Source organism: Drosophila suzukii, chromosome 2R (genome assembly GCF_043229965.1).
Source record: "Drosophila suzukii chromosome 2R, CBGP_Dsuzu_IsoJpt1.0, whole genome shotgun sequence".
NCBI lineage: Eukaryota > Metazoa > Arthropoda > Insecta > Diptera > Drosophilidae > Drosophila > Drosophila suzukii.
Window position 1 is genome coordinate 15,636,908 of NC_092081.1, and position 14,314 is coordinate 15,651,221.

Genomic DNA, 14,314 nt, shown 5'->3' on the forward strand with positions numbered 1-14,314 from the left:
TAATATTAATATAAACAATACATATAATATATTTAAAAAAGTACTGAGTACGAAAGAGATATACATATATTAAAATATGAAGCACATTTATAAGGATTTTTCTCAACGATGTTATTTTGAACTTTTAAGTTCACAGTGAACATTTCTAGTCTGATCCCTATAGGGAACACGGAACTCCATCTCGCAAAATGGAATAATCCTTGTCTATTCCCGATTTCTCATATGCGGTAATGTGTGTGATTGCCAGGATATGTAGATGTATCTTCTCGCCTACATATAAACATTATATTGCCCGAGGGAACCGGCGACTCTCCGCTCAGTCCGATGATTTCGCTCAGCTGAGTTCCCGCCTTCACATTTTTGCCAATTGGCCAACAAGTGTTGCCAAATTGCGTTGCGGTTGCTGGCCATAAATAACGGTACTTTTGTCATTTATACACATAAATTGCAGCAGACGCTGAAACGCGAAAAAAAGGCGAAAAAGCTTTGCCCAGTAAGCCACGTTGCAGGCGGGCAGGCATGTCCTGCTTTGGTAAAATGGTCGATGGTAAAAATACAAAAAAAAAAGTAAAAAGGAAAGCATAGGCCTCTGCTATTCGTCCAGCCAGGATACAGGAGCGCCAGGATATCCCACCAATACCCATGGCCCATGCCCACCAACTAACGACATCGGCGACACAACGCAGCTGTCGCTTGCCATTTGGCAATAATTGTTTAATATGCGGGCGCATAAAGGCGGTGGCCCCATAAAAAACAACAACGGCCCGGGCCAGCTGTGAGCCTTCAAAGTGAAATGGCAGCGGGAATGGCTAAAACCCGGAGAAAGCAGCTCACACACGTGTGTCCTGCTGTGGTATTTTGCTCCCTGGACCTACACTCCGGCAAGCTGTCACGTATTCCCTATCAACTTGATTCGAGGCAAACTTTCCGGTTCCGGGAAATCCAACATCCAATACCGGTTTGAAATGAATAGGGAAAAGTTTTTCGAAATGCCGGCCAAAGTAATTGCGTTACAAAATGCCAATGCCGATTGAGGCGCCCCAAAAGTATGCAGCACACTGAGCCAGTCGACTGCAGTTAATTACAAAACTGTCAAATCCAAAAGGTGCCACGAATCAACGGGGCTCAACTCACACACACACATACACTGGGAGAAAAAGCGGGCAGAAGGGTTAAAAGGACATAAACCAAATAGGCAGATCAGCCAACAGCTGAATCCGGGCGAAATTCCCTATAAAAATAAACAAAAAGCAAAGGCAAAACAAAGGGTATTGTGTGTGTGAACTTTTGACTCGCCTGCTGTTGCTCCTGCCCATACATATGTATGTACATTGTACATATGGATATGTAGGTATGTGGAATATAATTTTGCCGCATTGTTGTATTAAATGATGTCAACAACAGCCGTCCAGCTGAGTTCGAGCTACCAGTTTGAGTCTCCAGCCGTCGAATGCCCGACCAAATCGAATTTAATTGCATTGCCGCCGCACGTTGGCTTTTAATTAATTTTTGCTGCCTTCTGCTGCTGTTTCTGCTGCTGCCACTGCTGCCATTGCTGCTGCAGCTCAGTCAGCGCCCCAAAAAGGCCAAAACCAAACAAACTAAGCTCACACACACACACACATACACCCCCTTTCATACCGACCAACGGCAAACAACAAACACAAGCGACAGTCGAAGCTCGACAGGCCAACATCAAACGTCATGCACAGGTGCAATGTAATTAGCACGAACTGACAAAGCTCGCCAAGGACCAAAAGGTGGGCGAAAGTGCGGGGAAAGTGGGCGAGAGTGGGGAGCAGAGGCAGTATGAAACATAAAAACAAAAGCAAGCAAAACCTTTAAGCCCAAATGCATACAAGCAAAAGCGGACCGATCCGAACCAATTCAGCCAGCAGCAGCAGCGGCAACAACAAAAGCAACCAGAGCCAGGACGAAAAGGATGCAGAATCACAGCGAATATCTAGATACCCTAGGGTTAAATACAGGGGTGCCACAGAAATCTCTTCTAACCAAATTTTTCTTCATAGCAAATCTTAGTGTCACCGAAACCGGTTAAAAAATAATTATACGAATTAAAACCTACCAAATAGTAGGCTTTTAAAAAATGTATCCTAAGATCAGTTCAAATTTACTTATAAACTTTATAGATTCTGTGAAACCGACGGTTTTGGTTGTAATATTCAACCAACTGTTATAATAAAATGTATCACTACCAAACAATTTTTATAAATAATCATTTTAAGGTTCAACAAAGATCTTTTAAAAGCAAAAACAATTTTTAAATTTCTTGACAATTCTATATTATGTTTATTATGATATTATAATATTATTACCTGCCAGAGATCCTCAAAATCTAGCTTCAGGTCATCATAAATAAAGTTATAGATCTCTGTATTACTTTTTAACATTTTCGTTAGCTTAATAATAAACCATAAGTAAATAATGAACGAACATTTATTATATTAAACCAAACAATTTATCTCTTTTTTTAAGTTTATTTATGTTTTTTTAATAAGAACTATAAAAAAGAAAAGCACTTGGAAACATATATTACAAAAGTAAAGCATATGGAAACATATATTACAAAAACTTAAATAGTAATTTTAGTCTTAGCGCCAGCCTAGAAGTAAAAAAATAAACCATCGTAGCATTTACCATGTGAAGTTCTCCTCCCGAAGATAGGGCTATCTTGCAGAAGCCTAGCCAAATCCTAGATTAGGTCGAGCAATCAATTTGGAATACCCCATTTCCGCAAAGGGTAAAACGGGGCGAAGGGCAACAGCAGCAACAGCAGCAACAACTGCGGCGGAAAGGAACGGAATGGAAACACTGGTGCCCGTTTGGTCGTAGCTCCACTGGCAGCGTTTTAATAGCTTTGGAATTCCAATGGCAGCTGTGGCGCCGTCGCCGAGCTTCGGCCTTAGCCCCCCAATCCCACCCACAACCCACCACCCACCGCCTTTCTGTCCACCCAAAAGCTTTCTAAATGAGCCCAAAAAGGAGCAGGACGAACAGGAAACAATGGCAGCAGCGCCCGACGTTCTTGTCGAACATTTCGAAAAATTATTGAGAAATTTTTAATTTTCCCACTTACGCAGGCCAGGCGCACGCGACGTTACAACTGCAACAACAGCAGCAGCAACTAGCAACTTGCAACATCAGCAGCAGCAGCAGCAACACGAACAACAACAACAACAACACTAATATCGCCTGTTGGTGTCAGCTGCAATGGCTGTTTTTGTTGTTGCTTTTATTGTTATTAGCTATGCGAACGTATTCATGCACTTCTGCACCCACAACTGCCATTTTGTTTATGACATCGACGATGGCGTCGCGAAAAAGGCGGGGGGGGGCGGTGAGCAGGGGGCGTGGCAGGGGCCCAGGGAGTGCGGCAGCTGCCCCAGCTGCAACTTTATGAGCATTTTCGGAATACGCCTCTTACAATGTGTATTTCGCATTCCGAAATCCCTGAAAAACTGCATTATGTTTCGGTAAAATATTCGAAACCCTATTGGGATTCCGAAAATCAAAGAAATTACTCTCATGGAAAACTTTATTTTTTACCACCAATTTTTAAAGGTCAGTTAAGATCGTGCTACATCTTTTGGCAACGAAATAAAACCTTTTATAGCCTATCGTAAATACCATTTTATATTGTTTTTTATTCAGTGAAAGAAATAAGATAACCACAGACAACATCTGCATAATTGTTAAACTTTACTTTGTAAATCAAGAAAAAACTTAAAAACCCTTTTTTAATTTAAAAATAAATTTTTATCACTAAAAAAATCCACGGTTTTAGAAAAAGTGAGGGGTTTTCAGCCTTAATATACCTTTAGAACCAATATTCTTCAGATTTCGCTTTGAAGATTTCGCGCTGAAGGGTCCCTGGATCCTAATTTTCACATTTGCAATAATCTATAGTCATCGAACAATCTGTACTAAATTCTGGGAAAAGTTAATATCACTCAACGCAATTATGAAGCGGGAAATCGAACATCTAATATCTATTGAAATACATCTATAACTAATAATAGAAACCTTATAATTTGATAGTTGCAAATATCAAAGGCACTGCCACTTTAATACAAGAACATTTTTCAGCTGCAATTAAGATCTTAAGGAATCGAAAAGATGTTTCTTCCCTTTACCTGCTGAAACTTCTAGCCATCGAAGGACCTTTGGCATCCCAGGAGCAAAGCTACACCATCGCCATTTTCTGGTCCTTTAAAAATGGCGCTCAGCTTTGTTTGCCATTTCTTCGTTTTTTATGATTGCCTGCCACAACTTTTTCGCCATCGCCATCGACATCGATATTGGTGGCCGTCGACGATGTTGCGATGCAGCGATGTTGCGGTGGCAAGACCTTGCCTTGTTGTTCTTGCCATTGTTTTGTATGGATTTTGCACATCGTTTATCTTAGGCGACGGGACGGCCAACGAAGTCGCAGCTGCCGCTAGCGAGCGGAAATGGCGTTAATGTTGCAACAGCAACGGCAGCAGCAGCAACTGCAAAAGTAGCAGCAGCAACACCAATAGCAACAGCAACAGCGAACTGCAACTGCAGCAGCTGCCAATGAGCGAGAACTTAATCTTGGGGATTTAACACTTTCGATATATCTTGTGGCGGTAGCAGCATCGCATCTTCTGGCCGTAAAACGTATTGGCTCCCATTATCGGTTAAGCTGCCATTTTATGGCCAAGAAACGCGCCCGGCTTTTTGGGATAGCAGCGAAACAACTTCATCATTGGTTTTTCGGTATTTCGGTATCAGTCGTTGTTTAGGCATTAAAAATACAATGGGACAGACAAACGTATAGCTATATACATAGAGGAGTGGCTGGAATAATATTTCGGGTGCTATACATATATCCTCAGAGTCCCGCCTTTCCCGAAAGCAAGGACTCGTACTGCTCCTGGCTGAAAGGTCTGTAGATCCCGTCCCGATTTAGGTAGTATATGGGATCAGAAAGCGTTTTGATGTCATAACCCTCTTGGGCCAACTCCCGTTTCTTCATCTTGAAGGTGGCAGTACGTGGAATCTCGTCCAGCAGTCGGATGAACAAGGGGCGGGCATAGGGCGGCAGACTGCCCCTGAGAACTATGGATAGGTATTCCATGTCCACCTTGCGATCCGGATCCACAATCGCCGCCATTCCCGCCTTGCCCTCCACATAGGGGATCTGCAAAGATAAGCAGGTCGATAGTGAAAATCAAGGTTTATGGGTATGTTCCAGGTAGTGCGTTATCTACTTTAACTGGAAAAGGTGACTCAATGCGATATGGGTAGTTTCCTTAGCCACACTTAAGGTAGAAGGTCTTGATAAATATTCAATAGAATGGAACTAGTGGAACTAGTGGTAACTTTAACTCGATAAGGGGACTTAGTGCGATATGGTTAGTTTTTTATAGCCACACTAAATGTAGAAGGTCTTTATCAATATTTTATAGAATAGGTAAATGGAATTACTGTTTTATTAGTGTTGAATTATTAAAACCAGATTTTTCTACCTTTTTGAATCGACATCTTTCTCAACTAGGCATCGTTAAACAAATATATATACTTCAATATTAGATCTAGCTCTTTGATGATAAGTTATCATTTGATTATGCATAAATTCGTTAGTTGTCATAAATTTGGAAATAAAAAGGGAAAAATTAAAGGCACCAGAAAGACAATGATTTTAGCATCAACAAAACAACATTTAGTTCTTGAAAAGATTTTTAGAGTGATAATGCGATAATGTGAATTAATAGAAAAACCATAATCTAATTATCATAATCATTATAAGTAGACCTCTGGCACTTCTTCTTTTAATTAATTGTATAAATAACGACTTACCTGCACTCCATAAACCACGCAATCCTCGAGTCCAATGCAGTTTGTGATGATGGCCTCCACCTCCTGGGTGGCCACATTCTCGCCCCGCCAGCGGAAGGTGTCGCCTGTGCGATCCTTGAAGTAAAAGTACCCCAGAATGTCGCGCACCACCATATCACCCGAATTGAAGAAGACATCTCCGGTGGTGAAAACATTTCGCAGGAGTTTCTGCTCCGAGGCTCCCTTGTCCGCGTATCCATGGAAGGCACTCACCGCTCGCCGGGCATCGACCTTGCCCACCAAGAGACCCGCCTGTCCAGGTTGACACCTGGTGCAGTGTCCTTGTGAATCCTTGATCAGGTCACCTGTTAGCTCATCGCATCGCAGGACTTGCACAGGATAGAGCCGGGATCCGTAGACAGGAACGAATCCGATGGCTCCCACTCGGTTGGTGATGTTAATCAGATTCGAGTTTCCCTCGGTGGCTCCATAGATCTCTCCTATATGCGGAATGGCAAAACGCCGGATGAACTGCGACCAGATCTGCGGCCTCAATCCGTTTCCGTACATTAAACGCAGGTTGTGTTTTTGCTGATCGGGGGTGTAGGGAGTGGCCAGGAGATATCGGCACAATTCCCCAATATATTGAGCCACCGTGCAGTTGTGGTGATTGCAATCCAACCAGAAATTCCTGGCGGAGAACTTCTTGCGCAGCACCACCGTGGATCCATTGAGTAAGGCATTACCCAGTCCCACTATTCCACCAGCGGTGTGATACAAAGGTAGGGGATTGTAGACCACATCATCGCTGGACATCCTGAGCATATAGTAGGATCCAGCGGACATGAAGAGGAACCGCAGGTTGGTGATCACAGCAGCTTTCGGCAGACCTGTAGTTCCCGAGGTATAGACATAGAGTAACTTCGAGCGAACTTCTTCGGGGGAGGCTTTAGGTGGTAACTCCAGTTTCTTCTGGGCCTTAAGAGCACTCCCCAGATCCACAGCTCCCGGCAGGAGATCATGTCCTGGGTCCTTCCTTAACTCATCATCTGTGTATTGATAAATGGGCAAGTCCTGAAGTGGCTTCTCATTCCTTAGTGACTTCACCACATCCAGCATTTCGCTGCCCAAAATTAGGGCCTTGACATTGGCCACTCTGATGGAGTGCAGCAGAGACTCTCCTCTTAAATTAGAGTTGATAAGGGCAGTGATCACTCCAAGCTGGGAGAGGCCCAACCAAATGCAGGGATACTCCAGACGGGTTTCCATCAGCAGGGCCACACAGTCGCCCTTCTCCAGACCACGATCCTTGAAGTAGCCTGCGATCTTTTGGCTGAATTCCAGGGCCTCGGAAAAGCTTAGACGACGATCGTCCATCACAAAGCAGGCTTTCTTGGGTCGGGATCTAGCCTGCTCCTGGAAGCATCGTGCCACGGTGAATCCTCTGCGATCCCTCCTCAGCAGGAAGAGATTAAGGGCAATGAAGCGCTGCACTGCCCTGAAAAGGGAAGCCAAGTTAGTAAGATTCTCCCGAGGGGAATTAACACACATATACCCACTTCAAGTCCCTTGAGAAGGTCATCACCAAGCCAAAGACGAAGGTGGGATTTCTTAGCAGGAGGGCCACCACTGCGCCCAGGCTCAAACTAGCCACCGCGTTGTCCCAACAAAAGCTGGCGAAGATCACCGTGGCCAGCAGTAGCGTTCCCAGCCGGGTGGCCAACTTCTGCTTGAGGTTCAGCTCCAGCAGGATCTCCATCTTCTTGCCGCCAGCCTGCTCCTCCTGATCCTCCTGATCTCCGCGCTCCTCCTTCTCGCTCACTTCGAAGGGCAGACAACAAATGCAAACATGGTCGAATTAGTTATGTAGTTTAGTTTTAGTTACTCAAACGGATGGGTGTGATTTTTATGACAGCTACAGCAAGGTCTAATTTAGCAATTTGTGGGTGCAACCCTTCCAGTTCCTATCCAATTTCAGCACTTCCCCACATGTGCCTAGGGCAACCGACGGCGAGCAACTGAGTGATAAGCGGCATAAAGCGTTGTCTGATACCGATTTACTATATAGTTTGTGGGTCGCAAGTTCTTATCGGCCGCCATGAGCAATACGTGTGGTTTAAAATGGGCCGTGGGGGAGTGACAAGTGCCTAGGGGTCTCAAGTTGAAACGGCTGCGAAAATCCCAGTTATGCACTAAAAACAATTATTCAGACCCCAGTAGAGCCATAACAATTGGGCGGGAGTATTTTGTTTTAATAACTGGAATATAAAACCAGCTGTCGCAATTAATTGTTATCAATACTGTATTTTATTACATTACAATACAGCCTGCTTTAGCTTGTTGTAATAATGTTTTAATTTATTCAAGTCTAGGTCATTTACTTTGACAGCTTACTTAATTGGAAAATAGCTAGCTATTGAGACTGAGAGAGTGAAATACTTTTTAAGTGGACCTAGTAATTTTTTACTCATATTTCTTAATCGTATTTAGGAAAGAGTGAAAAAGTAATTACTTATACATTATTTCCAACACGTTTATTTTGCCATTCCATGGGAAGCTGTCTAACTATTTCATTCATTACCACCTTACATTTACGATCTGAGCTAATGCCTTTTTTATAGCGGTACTTATACTAACTGGAGGGGGGAGCTTTCAACCCATTGAGCATGGAAATTTTTTGGATCAGTAGGTGAGCACTTGAGATTAATCTCGCCGATTGCCAAGATTCGTAGGCGTGCTAAGTAGAGCCCCTAGATTCCATATCAGTCCATAAAAACTATGATAAACCTGCCCTGTTGCGAAGAACAGAACAGAACAGAACAGCTGATATCACAGCGTCTGGGGTTCTTTGTTGTGACGGCTTATCGCGAAAGGCGCCAAACAATGGAAAGGTGGTTAGAACACTTGGTAATAATGCAGTTACGATTAACCCATAGGGTAATGACGGCACACTTGCACTACATGAAATCGTAACTCCAAGGGTTAAGAAAGCTATCAAGTGACGAGCCGGCTTCAAAGTTCATTGCCTCTGGCGATTATGCCTACTTGGCAATGGGCGCTATCTCTATAAGTCGAGTTGGCTGGATGGGTTTGTCAAGCCTATGTTTGAGTTATGTTCTGGCGTCTATGCTGGGGACCTTGACTTATTCCGTATGCCGGGCACAAATTTTTATAATCGGTTCTGCGCACACGAAGCTCTTGGCACTGGTTTCGGTCGGTTGGCCATGGAACTCACTAGCGATTTACATGACTCTTTTCTATTTACTAGACAGTTTTTAGCCCCCACGCCATGATCAATGTAATTCACTTTTCAATGTCCCCAAGTGCAGCGCCCCCAAGTGACATACTTTTTATTCGCACGATCACAAACGGTTGATTTATTAGCACGGAAAACAAGAATACGTAGATATATGGCGAGAATGATCTGTACACCCGACGTCGAATCGCTGAAGTAAACTGAACTGGCGCTGCGATCGGCAACGGCTTTTATACCCAGAGCCAAACGAGTTGGCGAGTGGGAGAGAGTATACACATATAATTGAAAAGATTATATTTTAACAAGAGAGAAAGAGCTCTGTTGAGAGTCGAGACAGCCTCCCAAACACCTCGCTGAAAACGATGGTCAGAGATCTTATAGGCTGTTTAGTTTACAGAGCTCCTAAAGAGCTGAAATAAGAAAATATATAACATTTTAAGCCTTAAAGTTTAATAAAGTCGAGTAAAAAATAGTTCAACACCAATCAAATAAGGACGTTTACTTTCTTTAAAGACTCTGCTACGAAATAATATAAAGTATCAAATAAGATACTCTCTTAAAAATGTTGTACATTTTTAGCATTGCATGTAGAATATATTATTTTGTTATAATTCTACATGCTTTTTTGAAACAGATTATCTCGGTTATAAAACCGTTTTAATTGATAATGCACTCTGTGAGGAAATGAGCTATTAAAACCAAGTTAAATTTAGTGAACTCAAAAAAGTCAACGGCCGATAAATCTCTTAATTAGTAACCAGTAAAATAAAAGTAATAACTTTTGTTATTTTTTTGTGCTTTGTCGATGTACTGCCAACGTGAATAAAAAATAGTTATAATCTTTTGAAAGAAATTTTGATTTTCAACAGATGGTTAAAAAAAGTTGCACAGGTGTCAGTAAGGGACGGAATAAATTAAAAAGAACTTCAAGCCCCCGAGCATAAAGTCAATTGCAGCCATTTCTACTTTTATGAATGCATCAACATTATCCCTAATGCTTTTACTTAAAGAGCTTAAACGCAAGTAAAGTGAACTACTTCCCAATCAAGAAGTAGATAAAGTTTTTGCTGGGCCAAGATATATTTTTTTGAAAATCAATCATCTCTCCTAGAAAATATACTTTCGATCCGGAGCCTATTTACTGCAGAGTTACCAATTTGAAAAACTACATTTTTAAAGAAGAACAACATTTAATCAGAATTTTTAAGAGTACATTTGTTTTAGATTCTAAAATCTAGTCATTTTTTAAGTGAACATCTTTAAACATTTGATACCAAATACATTATTTAAGATTAAATCACCAAACTGTTTTTATATGCAACAGAAATGTGACCTACATTTAAAAATATACATTTAATATAATTCGTGGCAAATAAGTGTATTTCATGATCCTGAATTTGTATACATACTTGAATTTCATTAAAAAAAGTTTTACATTTTGTATTAGTTAGTAATTAAAATCTAACAATTCGTACATCAAAAATGTAGAAATGTTGGCACTGAAAACATCCCCCACTCCGAATCCCTTGGTAAAGTCAAAGTTCTGCCTTTCCACTTGGCAGTTGGCCTTTCCACCTGTTACGGTGATTTGAAATTTTTTAATTAAGCATTTTTTTATTTGCCGACGAAAAAAGTAATTTCTCGCCCTCTCTCTTTCTCAGGCAAAACAAACAAAAAACGAAATGCTGTGTGAAAATAAATTAACATAGGGCAGCGCTGCCTGCGTCGACGTCGGCGTCGGCGTCGCTTAGCTGTCAAATGCCGGCAGCACAAATATAAAAAATATGTGCATACTTTCGGGCGGCGCATATAAAAAATGTGCGCATACTTTTTGGCAGCTTTTTGAGTTATCGACGGTGTGAGAGCGAAACTAAGTGAGCGCATATGCATGTGTGTGTGTGGGTGAGTGGGTGTTGGATGTGCCGGCTGTTCCCGCTGTTCTCTCTGTGTGTGTGTGTGTGATTGTGTGATTGTGTGGGTGTGGGCGCCTGTAATTGACACATGTTACGCGCACAAAAGCGCCTGCGACCCGGGGCTCAGTCCATCGTTATTATCGACAATGGCGCCGCCGAAAACACACACACACACAGAGAGGCCATACAAACACATTCCCTCTCCCTCTCACACACTTGCCCTTCCCCCCCCCCCCCCCCCCCCTCGCTACCACCGCCACAGAGCTTCCTGCCATGCCTTCATGTCAGATGCCTTTGCTGCACAGCCTTCAAATGCAGGCTCGCAGACACGCAAACTGGCAGCCTCAGTCAACTTTGTTTGTAGCCGGCGAAAACAAAAACACACACACACACAGAGAAGTGGCCCAGAAGCAGGCTGGCACACACACATACACAAACAGGAAGAGAGTGTAGTGATCCAACTGTGAGATACCCTGTAGTCTCTCTCTTGGAATATCATAATAAAGAAGCCTTTAAGATTCAGTGGATTAAAAAATTTCAATGAAACTAAACTGAAACATGAATTTTTTAACGGTATTAAATTTTTACAGAGGTCTAGAAATAAATATATATTGGTTTATATGTACGTTGAATTTTTTAACACACTGTAATATAAAGTTGAATGTTACAGTAAGTTATAGTAACAGTAAGTTAAAAGTGAATGAAAAACGATTTAAAATATATGTTTTTATTGCGCCTAAAAATATGCCATCATATTTATATATTCCATTATTTTTTAATTTTATCTTTTTAACCAATTAAATAAATGGTTAACTCAAGGTGGTGACATATTTAGCTAACTTTTTAAATCCTCAAATGTAAATAAGTAACCAAAGATTTACAAAACACAATAAATTTCTCACAGTTTGTAAATATTAAATATGTATTATTATTATTGTACAATGTAGCCAAAAGTTTAAGGAATCGGCCATAGGAGCTAAGACTTTCGGGTGGACTAAATTAATAAATACATAAATAAATATTTGTTTACATTTGTTTCTCACTCTTATAGTGCTCTTTAAAATATTTTAGTTTCTAAATCCATTTTTTTTAAATACATATTGTTAAGTTATTGTTAATTATTATTATTATGAGACCCTACCTTCTTCCTGTTGCTCAAAGTCCTCAGACTCTGGCATGCCCTTAGTTTCTACGATTACTGGGCATGCAAACAGACCCACACAAATTCACCGGCACAGCCGCTTGCTGATAACGTTAACGTCAGCTGTGCGGCACTTTGGGCCACACGTGAGTTCTGGGTCTGGTTCAGGGCCACTGGGGGTGGTGGCCAGAGGAGGCGGGGGGTGAGTGGTCGGGCGGAGGGTCGAAGTCGTGCGCAGGCAAGCGTCAAACGGTTTGTACCTTAAACCCCCAGGCGACGGCATCCTTGCCGCCCCCTCGCCCCCTGTATTTGGCATTTGTTTGTGTTGTCAACAAAAGTTTCTTTGAAATCAGTAACAGATGTCGATTGAAATGGCACAATTGCTGCCAGCTCGGCAGCTCGGCAGCTCTGTAATGTCGAGCATCGCTGGGTGGCCGCCACTTATGCTGAATATTTTTATGCCAGACGCACACACAAGAGGGCCGGGCCAGACCAGGCCAAGATATCCGGCGAGCGGGCTCATTGTGCGCTAGTTGCCTGTCACATTTTAATTAAAATTTCAGCGCCCAAGTTTTAATGTTAATGCATTGGCATCGATTGGAGCTGGGAAACAATACAAGGGGGAATGGGGCCTTATTAGGGGGTGAGGAATGTGCGTTACTCCAATTGGCGAAATGGAATTTGGAAACATAGGTTGTTGGGGGGAGTTCCAAGAGATCTGAGCACTTTCATTCGGAAACCTAAGTCCACATATGAAATTATATTCAACTTATTTGAAATCAGTCGAGTTCCGGATACAAAATTAAATTCTGCAAGCTTTTATACACCTCTATGGCACTCTTAAATAATACTGTTTTCTTATAGATGTTATTTATTAATTCCCAAAAATCTTTACTGGAATTAAGCCTCTAAAAGTATGCTACATCGAATCATATTTTCCAAAATTTAATAGTTTTTTTTAGATCTGCCCTTGCTAAAAATGCAAAATGGAATTCGAAAACTAGGATGTTGGGGGGAGTTCCATTTGATCTGGATTCTGTTATGTTAAATATATTTTTTATTAATTCTCAACTGAAAAATCTCTGGAGGAATTAAACCTCTTGAAAAGGTGCCTAAAAGTAGGCAATATCGTACCCTTATTTTCTAAAATTGAAAGATTTTTTAGAGTTCTACCCTTATTTATAGGCAATTGATCCAAGGACTTATAAACAAAATCCTTTGACAATAACAAGGTATCTTCCAGCATCCAGACTCTAAATCTACAGACTCAGCTTTACTGGAATACGTCTAATTAAAGGATTTGCAGGGCATCCGAGCTTCGCCCAGGACTGTCATCCCTCTTCACATTGTTCCCCTGTTGACAAGCTGCTTTCTGTGGGAGTTTGGCTTGTGGCTGCTGGCGATAACAAACGATAACTGCATGTTAAATAGAAGCTACCGAAAGGCTAGCCGGCACAAAGGGGTAATCGAGTGGATGCAGGGGGGACTGGCAGTCCGAGTCCTCGGGGATGTGATGTGGGAACGCAGATGAAAATGGGGAAATGGTAGCACATGCAAGCTGGACGTGCCGTGCAGCTATTTGAATGTGCATGTGAATCTCACTCGCAACCGGAAGTGGCAGTGGAAGGGGGTGGGGGGGTTGAGAATGGAGTTGTGCTTTAGGAAATCACTCAGGTAGCAAATGCCACCATCATCATCATCATTGTTGTTGGCTGAAGGGTTGCAAAAAAGCGCACAGCATCTAGACAAAGGCAAAGTTAAGGCAAGCTGCCGTCTGACTGTGTCTGTGTCTGTATGTGTGTGTGTGTGGGTAGCCGCAGGCCATGTGTGTGCGTGTGCAACAAATGTTGTGGGTGTCCTTGGGTGAGAAAAGGGGGCGTGGGAGGTGGACTAACGAGCTTTTACTTGCTCGCTTGCAATGCGACAGCAGCAGGTGTGCCATGTGCCATACATGCACACAGCCACACACACACACACACACACGCAAGTACTCACCCTGAGACACACAGATACTCACACCGACACGGGGCACACAGCTGAGTGACGATAATTGAAATTTCATCACAGTAGTTTGTGGTTTTGTAGCACACACTCAGGCGCACACCCGACCCACACTAATGCGCTTTTCATGGCCTTCTTTTAGGCTGCCAATCGAAATGTTATTTTCTAATTCGTATTTCA

The 14,314-nt window shown here is 42.2% G+C and overlaps 1 protein-coding gene across 1 annotated transcript; it reads right to left on the reverse strand.

The window, feature by feature from the left end:
• Window positions 1–4,750: 4,750 nt before the first annotated feature.
• Fatp3 (Fatty acid transport protein 3) lies at window positions 4,751–9,279 on the reverse strand. The gene is made up of 4 exons (XM_017075158.4): window positions 9,171–9,279; window positions 7,383–7,644; window positions 5,845–7,321; window positions 4,751–5,185 (listed from the first exon to the last, which is right to left on the reverse strand). Coding segments are annotated over exons 1-4 (2,049 nt in total). The 5' UTR covers window positions 9,172–9,279; the 3' UTR covers window positions 4,751–4,876.
• Between the last annotated feature and the right edge of the window lie 5,035 nt (window positions 9,280–14,314).

Bases quoted from the DNA above. Each gene is read 5' to 3' on its own strand.
- Fatp3 (XM_017075158.4), bottom strand. The intron at 7,322-7,382 runs GTGGGTATATGT...TTCCCTTTTCAG, and splicing joins ACCTTCTCAAGGGACTTGAA to GGCAGTGCAGCGCTTCATTG. The intron at 5,186-5,844 runs GTAAGTCGTTAT...TTATCTTTGCAG, and splicing joins GCGTGGTTTATGGAGTGCAG to ATCCCCTATGTGGAGGGCAA.